The sequence below is a fragment of the Lipophrys pholis genome (assembly GCF_963383615.2).
Source record: "Lipophrys pholis genome assembly, chromosome: 3".
Lineage (NCBI taxonomy): Eukaryota > Metazoa > Chordata > Actinopteri > Blenniiformes > Blenniidae > Lipophrys > Lipophrys pholis.
The window spans coordinates 7,681,055-7,700,500 of record NC_137627.1 but is presented as its reverse complement, the minus strand read 5'-3'; the positions used below and the strand labels follow the sequence as shown (position 1 = coordinate 7,700,500).

At 40.7% G+C, this 19,446-nt stretch overlaps 1 protein-coding gene across 2 annotated transcripts in view; it reads left to right on the top strand.

Moving 5' to 3' along the window:
* The window catches only part of lsamp (limbic system associated membrane protein), a 505,434-nt gene that overhangs the window by 268,295 nt on the left and 217,693 nt on the right, over positions 1 to 19,446 (top strand). The window contains exon 2 of one of the 2 annotated variants that reach the window (XM_080459958.1): positions 2,497 to 2,575. In XM_080459958.1, coding sequence (XP_080316084.1) covers positions 2,497 to 2,575 — 79 coding nt within the window. Of the gene's footprint in view, positions 1 to 2,038; positions 2,576 to 19,446 lie in introns of those variants that run through there. The other variant, XM_080459959.1, reaches the window with a different exon arrangement.

The following is a 19,446-nucleotide window of genomic DNA, read 5'->3' as shown; positions in this document are numbered from 1 at the left end:
GTACTTGATGCTAAATTATTAACCAAACACCCCCGGGGATGAGCATAAATGGGAATGCACTGCTCCGCGAATGACAATGATTCACATTAGTATTAATGTATATTCCGAATCAAATAAAATGCACGGCCTAAATTGTTGCTCCGCAGTTCATTAAACCCATCGTCAGATGAGCATCTGATCATGGCCTATTAAGCTGCCGCGTGATTGGCAAGTGGTGAGATTAAAAGCTCGTTTTGCTTTCATATTCTCACGTAATTGGAAGGTGCACACTTTTAGAAAAAAGAAAAAAATTGTGTCCTTGCTTAGGTTGAAAGTGGATGCAATTCCCTATCAACCTACAGCCTCATGGCAGTCATGGCAGTCTAGACGAGAGGTGATTATGTCTGGTTGAGCTATTCACAGTGGTTCGCCCAGATCACGGTCAGTGGATTGAGTGTTTATGCTGCAGTTTTTATTTTTTTTCCCCCTTTCTCTTTTCTTCTCATTCCACTTGTAAAGGAATAAAAATCCTAACGAGCACAATTCTTAAATGTGACACTTAAGCAAAAATATACACTGAGGATTTTTGGTTCCGTCAATGACTAAAATGCAGGGTTAAGGCTGAGTGAGTGTGTCCGACCGCAGGAGAAAAAAAAAAAAAAGAAAAGTGACCCAGTACAAAAGGGTGGAGTTGCCAACTGAGATCACGGCTCACCACCCTCCTTGCTCGAGGATGTACTAAAAAAATTCTAAGATGATATAACACTCACAAAAAAAGTTCAATAATGAGATTTTCCTCAGTATAGCTTTCCTGTGTTCACTGATTTGAAGAATCAGCTGTCCTCCAGCTGACTGACCTTTCCTCACAGTGAAGGTTATTTACATTTGTGAAAGCAAGTTTACTGTTTTAGAAAAACTGTGAAAGTTGTTGCACAATATTCTGGATATTACTGTTTGGACATGTATCTATGTAGTAATGAACTAAAAAAAAAAAAAAAAAGCATGAATATACAATACAGGCTGCTAATGTGGGTATTGTGCATACAGCCTGGTCTTAATATCAGACATATCATTTGAGGGAGGAACGGGATAGTTCAGAAATATTGAGGGACTTTTTATAAGTCAATGATGGAAATGATAGCTTTGGATAACGGAAACTGGTCTTTTAGTGAGAAGGACAGAGGTACAGTGGCCAATAAGTAAGCTCTGTGAGACAGAATGATGTCTCGCAGAGCTAATTACGAATTATTCCTGCATGTTTCTTTTTATAAACATGTCATTCATAACATGGACAATTTGCCAATATCACCTAATTATCTGTTGGTACATTTAACTCTGTCACTGATATCTACAATTATTTAGAAGATTTCATTTTGGTTCTTGTTGTTTAATAAACTCAGTACGACTCAGTTAAAAACTTTTATTTAGTAAGTTTTGAGCATTGTATGTTTTTCCATAATGTCAGATTTCAACCCCCCCCCCCATATCTAAGTGGCACAATGTCTCACACTTAAATCATGGCTGGATTTGGAGTTTCAACTGGAGAGTTTATAGTCCAATGCAAATCACACTTGGCTTGAAAACTCAAGTGGGAAAAATACAAAGCAGCTCGAGATAAATGGATACCTGTGAGCAGACCGTTTGTTTGAAGGCTAATGATAATGATAGTCTAGTTGCCCCCTACTGGGACGCTGTCTTTCTGCATGATTTCACCTCGAGGGAGCCAAGAGCAACACATCTTTGGATAAAATGACCTATTCTACATTAAATGTTTTTTTTAATGACCATTTTAAACCCACCTCCACCTCCACCCACACCACCACCTCACCCAGAGATATTTCACTTTTTGAGTGACAGGAGGTGCCTCACCTACTCCTGATTTGCGTCCCACTTGTTCATACTCTTATAAAGCTTTGTCTTCATTTATATCTGCATATCTAATCTCCCCCTGATTGATTGGACTCACGCTTTACCTCGGTCCTCACTCGCCTGTGTCTCACTGGAAGGGACCTCAGGTGGTGCTGTTGTCCTGACAACCAATAAGGGGCGCATCACAGTCAGACGACTGATAATCTGAGAGAGCGAGAGAGAGAGCGAGAGAGAGAAAGAGAGCGAGAGAGAGAGAGAGAGAGAGAGAGAGAGAGAGAGAGAGAGAGAGAGAGAGCAGAAGCTCGCCTCCCTCTATCGCCGCTGTTGGCTGTGCCGTCTCTTTACGCGGACGCACCGCTGGACTATAAGCGCAGGGACGGGAAGAAAAAAAAAAGTGTATTAGAAACCTTCTCATCACCCATTCCGGACTGATTTGGACCTAAACGCGTCACCGATTTTTTTTTTGCCCCCCCTCCCAGAAGTGTGGACAACTACTCTTCTTTCCTCCTCTCTTTCTCCACCCGTGGATCTATAAAAACTGCCGAAACGCGCGTCCCTCCTTTGCTTTTAAGATGCAAGTCGGACGCAAATCGTGCTGGAGGCAATTGCAGGCTTCTTTTTTCAGACTGCTATGTCTTATCCCCACAGGATTCCCCGTCCGGAGTGTGGATATGCAGCGGGCCACCGACAACATCACCATCCGCCAGGGCGACACGGCGATCATAAGGTGAGAGTCCGCTTCCAACTTTGCCTCATCCGTGCGGATGCGCGCTCCATCCCCGCAGTGCACGAACCGACTGGGTTTTTTCTGTATTCCGTTCGTCTATCTCGGATCGTGAGTTTGGTGTCTTTAACTTTTCTTTTTTTTTTTTTTTGTTTTGTTTCTCTGTCTCTCTAACCGCACACGGTGTCCTGGCAAAACATCCAGATTATGCAACTGCGATACAGCGATGAGCTTGGTAACAACGGTGTGCTCTCACATCCCCGGTTCCTATATGCCCATGTAGTGATCAGGAGATTTCCTTATGAACTTCAGTCATGAAATCTCCTCATTTGGCCAAGTGCGTCACGGACGGTGCAGATACTTTTATCTCAAAGGCACGTAATAGGATGATGCGGGGAGACCTAAAGTGAGAAGTGCGCATCCTTGTGTGGATGTTAGAAACCCCCTGAGGGGTGTTTTGGGAATATTTGCGGGAGCTATTGCCTGCAGCAAGCATGGGTAAATAGGTGATGTGTTTATCTGTCTAGATCAATCAACACAAATCTCAGTTCTTGCATTGGGGTTAAGCTTTTTTTTCACACGCAGTCTGATGTTGTGTCTCCTCTCATACCCGCTTAATCACTTCCTAGACAATACAAGCTGTCAACTCAGTCTTATTGTGATGCTACTGGGCAGATGTCATGGACCACGTGATCCCAGCCATGTGCTTGTGACAGGATCTAAAGCAAGGTGGATTATTTTATTTTTTTTATTTATTTATTTTTTTTTGTCAACAATGCTTTGCCTCCCTTCAGTCTCAACCTCAACTCTGAAAATGGGATGTACTGTACTGCTGGGAAATCCTGTGGTATAATAGGCTGCACACAAAACGCTCCATCACATTGATTTTCCCTCCGGTCGCTCTCTGTCTTGGCTTCCATGCAGTGTTTACAACACAGAACACCCTCGTGAGTCTTAATGAGTGTGAGAATTTTACATTTGTGTATAGGATGGACCTTTTATGCTGCTTTCCCAAAAAAAAAAAAAAAAAAAAAAAAAGCCTGCTGACACATTTAAAGGGATAAAAATGAAAACAATCACATTTTCCTCACACCAATTTGCATCCACCCTCACCTCTAAACCCACACATGCACAAAGATAATAAATCCCTTTAATGGATTCCTTGCCATCCATTCAGGTATCTGCTGATCAAATTAGTCAGCAGACTCAGTTACTGTTGAACTCAGCGGGGGGGGGGTCACCACAGCTATTTGTTTCACTTTCCAAATCCAATTGACTGAGTCTTTACTATATTCAGCCGTTTACTCTCCAGGTCAGTCTGTTTCCTCTTATAGGTGACGGCCGGCTTTGCGCTCCGGCAGAGCCAAATGAGATCCTCGTTTCTGAGAAAAACCTGCGCTTGCATCACAAGTGCACTGCTTTGCCACCCCCCCCCCCCTCCCCCTCCCCCTCCCGATAAGCAATGTTTGAATAATCTTGTGTGGTAATCACTCAGTGTGTGTCGTAATTAATTTGAGGTTTGCAAATGTATCTTGTTGGAACTTGATGATCAGTCTTATTTATTGTCAGTCAGGCGGCGATAAACTGCAACTCAGACCCCTGTGGCTCTGTTGAAAAACACAGCCATTTTTCACACCCAGTTTCCACCTGACAAATTGGATACGGGGTGGGAGTGTGGAGAGTGGGAGGGAGGAAAGGAGAGGAAAAAAAAAAAAAAAAAAACGACGAGGGGCTAAAATGTGAGAAGTTTGAGCACGGGTGGTAGGAGGCTGTCGGCTAGTAATTTGTCGAGCTACACAGTGTATCTGATTCTGTGAGCTGGGTTTTGTAAAGGCTGAGGGGATATTGGTGAACTGGGGGGGGTGGGGGGGGGGGGGGGGGCGTAATAAGGCCTGCGCCCCTCTAGTGGAGCCCATTGGCTGCAGTCGTGACATTCATGGCACAAGAGGAGAAACGCTGCAGTGGAGCAACAGTGTGCGGTCAAAACAACTGCTGTGACAGAACACATAGCGGCGGGCCCCCGCCACCGAAACCAGAAGGGACATTTATTTTTACCAGCCCCCCCCCCCCCCCCCCCCCCCCCCCCCCCCCCCCCCGAGTTGTGTCAGAGTGAATAAATAAGCGTGGCAAATTATTTGTATTTAGGTTGAAAAAACTCTTCTTTGCAGCCCCATGGTGACATCATCCTGAAACCTTCTGTTGGAGGTATTCCTTTTAGCTTCACTGTGGCGAGATCAATCGATGTCATGAAAAATATTTGATGCTTTTGATACCCTGTTAGCGAGATGCAATAGAAAGCACTGCGGACAGCAGGCTGGCTTGCTTAATCAAATGTTTGAGTTCTCAGATCCATACAAATATCTGCTTTGTTGTGACAGTATTCCCAGCATGTTGTGACACTGTGCTTTGTTCACCGATTCTCATTCTTCCTCACATTCTCATCAAACGTGAACATAAACTAAATATTGACGGAAAGCTCCCCCAACTGTTGACGCCTATTGGGAATGGCAGTGACTCCGCATTGATTTTCCACATCTTTGCTTTTCTGCCTGAAAAGAACGGCATCCAGTCGCCCGTTCTCCTTTTAATATGTGTCTCATGTGCAGGCTGAAGCCGCTCTTAACCTCCGAACTCGGTCGCCTAAGCTTTCCATGTAAGGGTTAATCTGGAGGAGATTACTCCTGTGAGGCGAGGCGCTGTGTCTACTGTGTCAAATCAACATTTTCACACCATCAGTGGTACAAGGAAATGAATCAGAGATCTGCTGATGTGCAGGCTGTAGGATCACACTCGGTACAAACGCTATAAGGTTTCGTGACACAGCTGCTCGGGGTCCCTCTTGGGTCTTGTGTAACACATTTTCCTCAGAAGAAAGTATGCACGCAAAGAGACTTCGGAGTTCTCTACTATATAAATGATCTAGTTGGCTCAGTGTTGAGTTCAAAGATTGCCAACTGTCTGGGTCTAACGTTTGCCCCCAGCGGTCTACTTGTGCTAAAGAGGGACCTTGTTTTGAACATGTGTGTCTGCTTGAAGTGACATTTGCCCCTAGAAAGCGTGAACATAAATCCCAACATGTTACATGGAGGGCTTTCCACAGCTTTTCAGCAGTGGCACTGTAGACCCAGAAGATCTAGGTCAGTAAAAAAAAAAAAAAAACAGCCCTGATCTCAAAGCCCTCCATCCCCCTCCCTGCATGGAGATCTCATCATGTTTCTTTCTAAAGATGATGCCAACAAGTGAAATCAAGCTCTTCTCATCAGTGAATGTAAAGAGAAGAAAACTTTCTATGCATTTCTTGAAGCCATTTCTGAGTCACAGTAGTTTACTTTTTAATTGCCTTTTTTTTGGAGCAATCCTCCGCGCCGTGGCCTTAAGGGGGCGTTTTGCAATGTCAGGCGAAGCCTTGATAATTGACAATTGCTTATTAAAGCACTGATGACACAGTGTCTGTGATTGCTCTCCTCTGGGTCAATTATCTGCACTTTGACAACACTTTCTGCCTTGCTTGTTACTTTCTGGCAAGATGATTCTGCACTCGTGCTCGTCCCCAAGGATCTTTTTCGTGACTTAACCCAGATCCCTGTCATTAATTTGAGTCACTCAGGCACCTAATGTGTGTGTGAAACCTGCCCGAGGCTCTGATGTTACGTAGGACACGATTTTTGACTAATCCAAGCTCTGATACAACCCTCGGTGTCTGCGGGTGGGGACTACAGCAATTTTCATTTGCATTATTAAAACCTAAACTATTGAACTCTGATGGCTTGTGTGTCTTTGAGCACACAACAGAGAAATACGCAGGAAGAAAAAGATTTCTGAGATTCTGCCCGTTAGCCGACACCCCCATCATGCTCGGATGTGAAATAAGCACATCAGACAGTATATTTCAGCTGGCAATCCAGCGGCTGATCAGAGGCAGGGCACACGCTGGACAGAAGAATACGCTCACATTCATATCCATCTTTTGGGTTTCTAACTGATTTTTAAAATATGATTGTGCATGGTTGAATGAATGAGCCAGTTGATCAGCGTGCCCTTTCCAGCGGCGCATGTATTCAGCGTCTGTGTGTTGGTGGGAGTGGCTCCATTGTGTGATTTCTACTCTGCACCAAATCAAATATGTCTGGACCTACAAAACATATGTAACCTCTAAAAGTGTTATACTTTATTTTGTAGACCTTCCATCGTTACATTTTTTTTTGTTTTGTTTTATCAAATATAGCCATATTTCTGAAATGTGTTGTGAATTCTTTTTTTTTTTTTCATTTGAGTTGTTTTGTCCATTTTAGCTGCTTTTGAAGTTCTTAGTCATTTATTTTCTTTGGCTTTTGTTTGTTAGTTGTTGTTTTCCTCACATTCTCTAGTGGTTCTGTGTAGTTTAGCAATTTAACAGTTTCAGCCATTTAAGCCTATAAAGTTTTTTGGGGGTTTTTTTGTAACCAAGAGGAAAACGTCCTTTAAGTCAGAGTTTAAAAGTCAGGCTAATGAATAAAAATGATTATTTTCAAGGTTTCCTGAAAGCTTCCAGGAGCCACTACAGAACGGTTAGAGCCACATGCGGCTCCAGAGCCGCAGGTTGCGAACCCCGACTGTAGGATTTCACAAATCAGAATTCGGAGAGAAAGTCCGCAGCCTCTCAGTGAGACTATCTGGAGGACACGTCAAGGAATCAAAGGTTGGGAACTGCTCTCTTACACAGTGTGCTTCATGTATGGAAGCGTTTAGTAGCAAAACCGGTGAAAGTAACACTTAAGAGGACAATGACGGAGGCGCATTGCTCAGCCGTCCTTTATACAAGCTTCAAAACACAGTTCTCCGCATCGCAAAAATGTCTTGACTAACATGTGACGTTTGAAAACAAGTGAATGCAGCACAGGTATTTCTCTGTAAGGACAGCAACGGGAACTACATCGACTGTTTTTTTACATTTTAACGTGCATACAACTTCACATAGTGAGGCTGTAACCACATTTGACTGCAGAATATTGTGAGCACCGGCCAGTGGAGGACTGACTCATTGCATCAATCACCTGTAATCTGAAAGTGCCTCGAATGTTTTGAACCTTGTTTTGCATAAAGGTGCTGACATATTTTTTTTTTTTTGTTGGGAGGGGGGGGGGATGCACTTGATCCGTGCCACGAGAAATACGGAACCTTTCAGCAGACTAACTCCAAAAGGTTCCTGTCATTGAGTTGACACTCCGGGTAGATATTCAACTTGCTATCCTCTGCAGTCGTGTTTGATAAGTCGGCAATATGGAGTTTGACTCGAGCGCAGCCTTCACTGTAAATGATGAGTTAGTTAAGCTTGTATGTGGAGTGAGTGTGTCAAAAGGCAAGTGTTTACCTTTGACAGTGATGACCTTCCTCATCATCACACTGAAAAGATTTGTTTTTAAATACCCTTTTATAACTGCAGGGAAATTGTGTGTTGTTGTTGTTTTATGTTCCGTCTTGTTTTCTATCCATACCTTTCTCATTCATGGAATATCTTCAGAATCAATCTATTGAACATGATTTTAATACGACAGAAAATAAGACATGGATGAAAAATCGGGTATTTTAAAAGGTATTAACATTGAGGGATAGAGAAGTGGATTAATATATCTTGAGAAAGAAAACTAAACAAGATAATGTATTTAAATAATTAAAACCTGCTGTTAGATATCAGACAAAACAAAGTCAAAAGCGCACACAATACCAAGATAAACTATTAATATGACAAAGAAATCACATAAGATAAAAAGGGCAAAAGTCAATGTAAAATGAGAAAGTAATGGTGCTGTGTCATCAAGCCACACAGACAAAGCAGTTGTTTACATCACAGTTGTAAAAGATACAGATACAGTGGCTCCTGATGACATTCCTTACCGACAAACTATGTACATATGTAAAATAACTAAACGGCTCCAGAATTGATCCCTGAGGAACCCCTTTGTAGATTTTTGAGGGAAATAGTTGTCAAATTAAACTAAATCTCTTGTTGGAAACTTACAAGAAAAGAAACCTGATATCTGAGTCTGTGGTAAAGAAGTGTGCTCAGATTCAGCTGTTCAAACTCTATGAGTTCACTGCTGTTGAGAAAATGCTGTTTAGCATCAGTTACTTCTTTAACTAAAGCTGTTTCAATGTTATTTTTCACTTTGAAATGAGACTGAAATATTCCCTATTTATTATTCAAGGTCATAGGACATCATTTAATGGAAACTAAACTTGTTTTTTTTTTTTTTATAAATTTTACTTGGAGTTAACTCTAACGACTGAAAACTGCAGGCGTTAGTTGTTTATTTTGTCACAAGGTTTAACAAGTGCAGTTTTAAAAGCTTTGGAGGAGGATGCCTTATTGCACTGAATCATTACAAATTGAAGGACCCCTCCCCCCCAGAAAAAAGTCACTGAATTAAAAACATACTTAAAAAAAAAAAGCGGTTTGGCGTCGGGTCAAGAACTCGAGTGGAAGACTTAAATGCTGTTTCTACTACCCTGAGTATCTCAGCATCTGTCAGGTCAAACACGTCAAGGGAAGTCTCTCGGTGTACCCAGGGTGCCTCTTCTACTGTTTGTTTTCAGATAGCACATCTTCTGCTTGCCGTCTAGTATTTCATTAGAATGGCTTTAGTCTACTTTTTATCTTGAGTAGGCCAGACTGGTAAAGGAGTACCATGATAACCTTAACATTTAAATGTTTGTTGTTGTTGTTGTTGTTGTGGTGGTGCAGAGCACACATGAAAATGTCGATATTTTTCAAAACCAAACAATTACTACCGGAAATCGCAACAACCTCAACGTAATGCCAACTTTAATGATACCTTCGGGTGCAAAATACAATGAAATGTCCCAAAAAATATATCTTTTTTAGTTAATTCTCCTATAGCTCTTGCATTATGCATGTTTTTACAAACTCACTCTAACAGCTTGTCTTTGAAAATACAACAGAGAGAGACCTTTATTTTCAGCCCACATGAAATCACCAGATTCCAAATATGCCCTTGATAATGAGCTTATCAGTGGTTTTTATCTATAAGAATATAAAATCACCATTTGAAATTTCCCCGGAATATGTCGAGTTCAGTTGGCTCAGAAGAATCTTCTATTAAAGTTGTGACACATAATTTCAAAGGCGTTAAACTCATTTTAGTTCCCTTGGTCACATTGAGCCTGGCTTGATCGCAAATTTGGTCCGATAAATGAAACGAGGGAAATCTCAGCTGACAAAGATCAATAAATAAAGAAGTATTCTTCCGAGAATGGTACAGTTTTTGCAAGACTTGATTTAAGAAAAATACTTTTACTTGGAAAAAAAAAGTCCCTAATCGTTCTCTTCAAACTGATGTGGTGAAAAAAAGCTTCACTCAACAAAGGATTTCTGAAGCCGTAACATTCAGCCTCACGATATTGCTTAATAGCTTTCACTGCTGGTGAGCATTGTTACTATCTGCAGTTCAGCAGATAGTAACAATGAAAAAGATAGTTTTCTGATCGTTTCAGTTATTTATGTATTTGTGCTATGTCCTCTTGTATCTCCATAGCAGTGCAATGGACAAATCAGAACTGTTGAAAAGATCTACTGATGTGTAACTTTGTTTTTATGTTTGTAGGGTCGTTCCCTGGCTAGATTCAAAGGTCTTGCAGGCCAGTTTTGGCGCACAGTTTGCATGTTTGACACCGCTGGATGAGGCGGCCTGTATACCGCCAATGCCAAGACTGATAGTCCTTAGCATCACACTCTAAAGAGGAATATTGACTCAGGTCAGAATGTCTGCCGTCAAATGCCGGACCTCAGCAGTTCCCTCAATCTTCCTGGAGAACAGGAAGGATCTAAAAGACTGCCATTAGCATCAGCACACAGCCAGGATTCAGTGAGAAACAGTCTTTATTTTTCTTAAAAGCGATAACAAGATTATTTATGTGCTTCTATCGTTAAAGTGTTTGGGACGAATTTTCATCTGAATAAGCTTTTTATTTAATTTTTTTTTTAATACCAGGTCTGTTTCTCTGCGTCAGTGGAAAGCAGGAGTGAACATTTGAATATTCATTAAAATATTTAAAGCAAAAGTGTCAAATGCATTATAAAACCAAATGCGCTCAGCGTACCTGCAGGTGTTATCAGATGTGAGCCGACAGAGTCCAAGGTGTTTTCATTCCTCTCACTGGGGGAGAAATGGAGACGTTGCGGAAAACGGTTTGCCGCCGGCAGCCACGAGCCTCCACGGTTTGCATGTTTAAGAGCTGCTGAGCTCCCAGAACAGGTAAAAATTGTCATTAAAAGCAAAGTTGAAAAGGCGGCGCTCAGACTGAAGCAGGTGGGGAGCTGAAGGAGTCTGCTAAAACATCCTGCACCTCGATAAAAGACATAAGAACATCTCTTTTTTTTTTCAATGTGCTTAAGGAGGTTAAAAAAAAAAAAAAAAAAGTGCTTAACATCATTTGTTTTAAATCTCCGACTGCTGCCAAGGAAAGTCGTTGCTGACGATGTGAACAACCTTTTCATCTGAGGGAAGTTGTGAGGACAGAACCGGGAGTTTTCAGCAGAGCCCCGGGATAATGCCGTCCTTCTCAGTTGGGGCAGAGCGGTTTTGGCGAGTGAAAGAGAGTTTCCCCAAGAGTACGAGTCGCTCGGACGGGAGTGTGGCTACGAACGACACCTGTAGGATAAGTGTGTCCTGTCTAGCTGCAGCTGGGTGAAGGTTATGTTCACTATCAACAAAAAAAAAAACCCAGCTGAAACCATTACTGTTTATATGTTATCATCTGGTATGAATGTCATTTCTATATTGTAATATTTCAAATATAAATTCCTGTTGAAATAGTGGAAACTCAGGCAGCTACAAGTGAGCCTCACCTGGTATTGCACAATCTATTGAACATGTGATTTGAGTTTTTTTTTTTTACTCTTGATGTATTCTTTTATTGTAAAGTATTTTGCCTTGCTGATCTCATAAAAACACAACACAAAAGTAGAAATACATTCAGTACCTCTGCCTCACTCTAGGTGGCAGTGCTGAGCAGACAGGCTTGTCTATGCTTCACAAATATAGGCTTTCACTCCATTTGAAATAATAGACAAACTAGAAAATGTTTAGTTTAATAAATAACTTGTCATGAAGTTATTCCAAGCATTTAAAAAACAAAACAAAAAAATACATATTGTTTTTAGCAGAAAATTCCTAATTTTGAAAATAACAATTCTTAAAATTGAACTTTAAGTTAACCTGGGGTGTCCGTAAAAAAAACCAAAACAGGTAAAAACACTTGCGCCAAGAAAAAATGTCAGTCATTATCAATGCATAAAAACTATCTTATGTAAAAAAAAAAAAAAATGTTGTTAAAAACATTACACGCACTCTTTTAGGGGTCCAGCTGGTGGGCCAAAGACACGCTTTGTGATGGTTTTTTTCAGCTCTATGATTCATACTGAAAAGGTCAGGCTAAACTGTTATTACCGTGTTTTTAAAACAAAAAAAAACTATTACGGATTATTTGGAAGACTGCCGCTAATTCATGTGGTAAATTACTGTGGGCAGATATTTTTTTTAATGTTGCACTCAGTTACCTGCATTTTGCTGGTAATTAAATCCATTCGGTGAAGGAAAAATGTGATAGATTACGTTTGTTGTTGCCACACAGAACATCCATGCAGCATTTCTTTATTTTATTTTATTTTATTTTGTTTTTTAATAAAGCTGACCCGCAATCAATAATTCTGACATACTAAATTGCAGTTTGGGAAGCAGATATTCATTTCCACACACAGTTCAAAGCTTTTGTTCAGTGATACTCAGGCTATCCAGTCCAGGCAGCTTTCCACACAGACGGGGGGAAAAACAGATCAATTTCTGGTTTCCGGGCAGAGGGCAACAGTGCGACATAATTTTGGATGGACAACCCCTGGGGAGCTCTACATTTCCTTCTATGGCTCACCAGATCTGCGCTGTTTTTCTTTTCTCCCTCACAGTTTAAAGTCTCCCAAGGCTCTTCTCACTCATTCCATCTCTTCAGTGGTTGCCTCTCCCCCCCTTTTTTTTTTCTTTCTTTTCTTTTTTATCTCCCTCATCTCAGCACTTGATTTGTCCAGCTGCGCCGTCTTGTCCAGATTCACAGAGTGAACATGAAGTCGGAAGGGGAAAACACATCAATGGCAAAAGAGCGATGGCTAAAGAGCACTTAATGTAGAAAGAGCCTCCAACAGGAGGAGGAGGAGGAGGAGGAGAGGGGAGGATGATGCGGAGAATTAGTGCGGGAGGGAGGGGTGATGGGCAGGGACACAGTATTAGTACAATCAGCACGATAATCCCTTCTGTTCCAGGCCCGGGCCGTTGCAGGATTTTCAAATCAATTTCATTTCCACTCATGACGGTACAGTGGGAGAGCTGAGTGTCTGCCAGTTGGGTCATTATCGTCTCGTCCCCATTTTGCCTTGGGACAGAGCAGAGGTGAGGGGGGGGTGGGGGGGTGCTTGTGAGGCGTGCAGATATTTGCTTGATATTTGGCCAAATCTGCAAAGTATTGTGAAGTCTTTTGGAACAGCTCTGAGCCCTCAGCTTTTCCAAAAGCTTTCATCTTGGTCTGTAGGATCTGAATAATGGCCTGCAGAGACAGTGTGAAGCCTTTTGACACGGGAGATGAACAGAGGTCTGGTACTCTCATCTAAAGCTCTAATACAGTTATTTGCGCTGCCCGGGCCTTTTTCAAAAACTACCGACCTGCTAAGCTTTCTGCCTGTAGTTTGATGTTTGCTCAGAAAACATACCAGGATGTTCTGAACTCTTTATTATGTGCTTTCACCATGCTTTTACGGGTAACCCAACCAAGGGAATCTGGTCCTGAAATGTTTTTTTTTCTTTTCTCCGATACAACTGAATATTAAAGCAGAGCTTCTCCCTAAAAGCAATTCCACTCCATTTCCCTCTTTACCTAGGGTTTTGTTGGGCAGGCCAGACTGTCTCTAAGTGCATATTTAAACTACTCAGCAATTTCCCTCAGCCGCTGGCTACCTATAGGCGATGGCAGCTGAAGTGGAGTGGAAGAGTATTCTTACTGCTCTCAAACAACCTCAGAATGTCAGAGAGCAACAGAGCTGCAGTAGATGTTGTATTACAAGATAGTAGTGATGCTCAGGCTGTGATTCCAGTAATTACTTTGGGCACCGATGTCCTGTGTGGTGTGGTATTTATTTAGCCACATCCTCAGCATGTCCTACCCACTTGATGATTATTTCTCCTATTCATCTGAGCTTTGTAATGCTGCTTTCATTTTTAAGGATTTTAGTGTCTTCACCAGCGTGCCATCATGATTAATTATCAAAATCAGCAGAGGCGCTCACAAAACGAGAGCTCTTCACTACAAGTTTCGGTCTTGACGAACATTAACCAGACCGTTTTTTGTTTTTTTTGCAATTCGCTGAAACTTGAGAGGACCGGAGCAGGGCTTTGCGTTCAATTTGAATTACTACACAAACACTTCTGACATGAAGTGGGACAAATGAACAGAGCTGAGCTCAGTTCAGCCCTTGGAAGCAGGTTAAATACATTTAAATCTGTCCATCAGTTGGGATGAGTTCAAATTAAAGCTGAAACATGTGGGTTTGAGATGTGATGACTCGCGTCTGTGCAGCTGCAAATCCACATGGCTTTAAAGCAGATTAGAGGTCTGCAGTAAGTATAGTCCTGCATGAGCACACTCATTGTTTATCCCTGGTTTCCTTTAAAATCAGCAAAAAAAAAAAAATGTGCTTACTGACCCACTGACACGTTCTGCTCGGGCAGATGGGCCCATACGTCACCACTAAGGAGAAACGCAGTGTTTATTTAAATCACCCATTTATTGATCGCCCATTATGCCACAGCATGGACCGAGGCTTTCACTGTGAATATACCTAGTCTGCATTGCTCTCAGTGTGCAAGAAACGGCATGCAACTCTGTTCTACATTATGGGTAGGACTATTTTCAAATTCTCTTTGATCATCAATTATAAGATAGTTGTTTTTTTTTCCTAATTCTTGATTCAGCACCGCTCTATTTTTTTACCCCTATTTTAGTACTGCATGGTCTATGATATTATTTCTCAGTAGAGGATGTTATTTGGTGGTTCAATTGTCGGCGTTTGCAGGTTTCCTGATATTTTATTTCATTTCAGATTTATTTGTATCCTATATGTCATATTTAGTTGTTCTTGTAAGTGGTGACTTTCAAAATGATATACCAATAAAATTTTGCTAAAACTTTTTATTTCATTCATTCATTCATTCATTCATTCATTCATTCATTCATTCATTCATTCATTCATTCATTCAAGCCGCTTCAAAATTGGACTTTTTGCAATACTCCAATCCCTTTGAGTGGTCCTTTGTGCTCCCAAAAGAAGTTAGAGCTATTGAAGGATTTCCAGGTAGTGACCTCAGCTGCTTGGACTTTCCTCCTATTAATGCACCTCATCACATTCCCCACTTTGAAAGTCAGCAGATGTTACAAACTCTCCTTGAAATGCTCCAATTTAGCTGCTTTGGCCACTTCTGGAGAAAAGATGTTTTTTTTTTTTTTAAACTGATAAGTTTGACAATGGAATTTTTTCCCAAACGAATGAGTCCCACAGCAATGTTGTGACGACCATTGGAGTAGAAGAGAATGGAATTTATTGAATATTCCAGTAATAAATACCAATGCATACCTGCTAAGGTTTTACAATAAACATATACAATATATACACAGGTAATGATGGGATGAGACTGTAGTAGATCTCGGTGCCATGAGTCTTCCTCACGGTGCTCCTTCTGTTGCAATAAATCACGGGTGACAAATACAGTTTAGTACACAGGACACATACGGCCTAATTTCATTTTGAGTGGTGTGGACTGGTAAAACAGTGCCATACCCATACCTGGGAATGATGCCTCAGAAGTGAAAAATATCTTTAATCTCCCCCCCTGGCTTGTTTCAATTTTTAAAAAGTGTGTTGCTCCAACGAGCCAATCAGAAATCAAACCTTATATAGTGTCTTTGGGGGTTTAGCCAATCTCAATCAAGGTAGACCCTCACACTATAAGACAGCTCTGCTCTGGCACGTGGCACCACCAGAGGAAGTACTTCCTCGTCTTCCCAAGATGGGCATGTGTGGGCGGAGCCAGTCCAGCTCACACAGACACAGCAGATTCTGAATGCAGCTCCTATGAGCCAATATTCTAAGTGGCCGAAAAACTGATTTCACTCACCGAACAGAAAGTATGATGCTTGAAAATACCAACATATTATGTCGTATTAAAAATATTTTTTAAAGTTAGAGTTCACGTTCTATTGATCCTCCAGACCCTGGAGCTGGAGTCAATCCCAGCTGACTTAGAGGAAAAAACCTCAACATGTTGCCAGTCCATCACAGCACCAACACAGGGTAAGACAGTTCCCCGTAAATGTTTACAGCCCGTCTAGGATTGCCAGTTACACTAACAACATGTGTTCGGATTGCACAGCAGTGCCAAGGTACTCTCAGAAAACAACCAAGCCATGAAGTGGATTACTTAATATGTTACTGATTTCCTTTCTTGAATCAAATATTTTATATATATGAAATGTTTACCAGCTGCATACACGAGTCACTGCCAATGCCTGAATGAAGATTCTCACCTCAAACTAAATGAAATTAAAAGAACAAATAAATAAAGGGCAGAACTGTCAGTGGCAATTCATTAAAATGAATTTGTCTGAAAAATTTAATAAAGGAAGTATAACAATGCTAGAAGGGAGCACTTGACTGATTAGCAGAATAAAAAGCCCAGTTTGGAGCCATCGTATGTTTAAAGTGGGGCTATTTTATTACTAAGAAAATATCTCAACAGTACAATGGGTGTCCAGAGGGGACTACATAAACCACCCACACTGTAGACGTTAGTTGCACTCTGTCACTGTAAATCAGTCAGTATAAACTAAGCTTGTAATACTCTATAAATACAGCATGATGACATCTTGCATGCATATGTGACATATGTAAGTTAATATTAAATCAGTGGAAATCAGTCACTTGTTTATTTCATATGCGCAATGGCACACTTTCATACCTCTGCACACTGTTCAAAGGTTTACCATGCAGTGCTTGCTCTCTTTAAGACAGTAAAATGCTCAACGACAATTATTAATCACTGTAAGGTCACATCATTTTTCTAAATGCCAACTGTGGGCAGTGTTATCAATGATAAAAGTCATTCGCCGTTTATTAATCTGATGGTTTGAAAGTGAAAAATCGTCATTTTGCTGCTTATTACCAAGATCTGTCGAATGTCTCTCTGGTGCGATGTTTATTATCCCCAGAAGGAACAGCTTGAAATTCAAATGGTTTCCGATCATTGTGATCTGTCGTGACATTTGCAGCAGCGCTGCTGAGAATTACTGTATCCAACCAATTATAGACGAAGGTCTACGTGAGTTTATGAAATGTTTTCATGTTTGTATCATGTCAAAAGTTACCGAAAAACAACAAGAAAACAGTCCAGAAGAATATGCAACTCTTGGTGCCCAGTTGATGAGGATTAAAATTGTTCCACAAGCATGTACTTAACTTTCAGAGATGAAATGACCTGAATCAAATGATAAATGTTTGACCTTAATGAACTGAGATGATTTTTTTTTTTTTATAGTAATGAAGGCAAGTAAGCTGTCAGAGTTGATGTAATTGCTACACCAATCCCCAAAGATCCTTAAAGTCCCTGTTTATAATGTTACCGAGGAGTTTCACAGTCCTGAAGATGAAGCTGGAACAAAACTTAGTGGGAGAGAAGTTTGTAGAGGTTGATTTGAATTGTGGAAACAAAACATATACCGAGCTTCTGGCTGAGCTGGAACACACTGGAGTTGGTGCTTTCCGTTTTTTGCTATGTGCCAAGCTGTGAACGAAGTAGCATTTTTTAAAATTTATTTTTGTTATAGTCGAATTCCAAGAAGGACACCATTAGTGAGAGACAAGTGTGAAACTCCAAGCTCGGTGTTCACAACACTCACTATAGATAAGCCACAGTGTTTCTAGGATCATGTTTTCTGAATAGACGTGAAGATAGTAAAGGAAGGCAAGTACATGGGTTTGATTAGAGATGACAAAATGATGCATGCAATGAAAACTCCAGCGCACCTGCTGTAACATGGTAAAAGTGAAGGAACGATGGCATCTGAAGAGAAGTCAATGTTGGCGGCAGAATAAGAGGTTTAAGTTATAAAGCTTGAGTTTCTCAGCAAAAAGAAAAAAAGGCCAAATTCCACATTCAGCTCCACATATTTGCAGCTGAAAATGAAATAATGGACTTTTTCAAAGTGGCCAACAATGAGTCCTGATTGAAAACCTTTGGCGCAGTGGTATCAAACAGAAGGCTCACAGCTTACAAGAGGCTCTCCAGAGCAAATAGTCAAAATGTCAAAGATCACATAGATTTCTTTTTTTAAATTCTAAAGAGTGACACACGCGACACCACACTGTCTGTGACCCGAGCTGAGATGTCAGTGATGCTGCCATGAAAGCTATCAAACTAACAAACTTGCCGCAAAGCCATGCTGTCATTGTGTGTTGGAAAAATGTGCACCATGCAACTGCTACAAGACATTTTTGGGACATTTCATTGCATTTTGCACCAGAAGGTATCATTGAAATTGGGTTCAGTTTGAAATTGAATTCATTGTTCGGTGGAATCGTTTGGTCATTGTGAACATGGAGATATTTTCATCACTTACACTCTCTGCCAGAACACACAAAAACTTTAAAGTTTCCATTAAAAGGTTATAATGGCACTATTTCTATGGCACTTACTATTATGGCCCTGTCAAGACAGAAATGTCCCCCTGAACTAAAATGTGTTTGACAGCCCTGATTTAGACAGATTAAAAGTATGTAACCATAGAAAGAAAATCCTCAAACTCTGAAGGACTTAAACCCACTTAAAGCTTACAAAAGTACCTGCAAATACAAATACATACAATTTTCTCCATGACATTCTTAAGGTTCCATTCATTATGCACAGGGTACAGTTGACGTCTCTAAAAGCAGACATTTGTGGTTTGGTTGTTTTCAGCCACACCAGGCAGTTCATAAATGCTGTTGTCATGTTGTTGTTGTTGCTGTTGTTTCTTTTGCATATATTGAAAAATATGTACTCAAATAATTAAGGTGGTGCGGAATTGTTTTGGTGTTGTTATTCTATCATATTGTGAAACAGATTTGCTGGATGAAATATATATTTTAATGGACTCTTGATATATTGTACAGAAAGTAGAGCAAGGAAACCCTTGATATGGAAAGTTATATAAATGAGCTAAATATTTTGAATTGAAACAATCCAGATTGACAATAAAACTATTTTGAGGGTCATGAATAACTTTGGAAAAAGAAATCCCATTTAGAAGAACGTTAAGTTTCCATCACCACTCGTCCTCCGCAGAAAATGCATAATTCTTTAACTAGATTTTTTTTAATAAGCGGGATGATTCTGAGCTAAAATTGAATCGATATGATCAAAGTAACCTTTGTTGTGTTGTCAAGGCATTACGTGACTTTTTCGCAACATAGCCCACATCTAAAAAAAAATCGTCATCCCCGGGGAAACTGTGGATTTGTCTCAAAGCCCCGATCTGAACGGCCCCGAATGGCAACTTTGTTTTGATCTGCATTACACTCCTGAGTTTTAAATTCCATTTCAAAAGAAAGGGGTATGAAAAAGGCTGCGGTGGTAAAGGTGAGGGAGATTAATTAGACTTTCTCTCTTGGGAGTTTGGCATTTGAGGAAATAGGAATGATTCCATGGCCTACATGATCTCTGCTCCCCTTTGGGTTGTGTAGTCTAAATGTGTCAAAAAAAAAAAATAATGAAGCTGAAGTAGTTTTTCTTTTCCTACTGCATTTG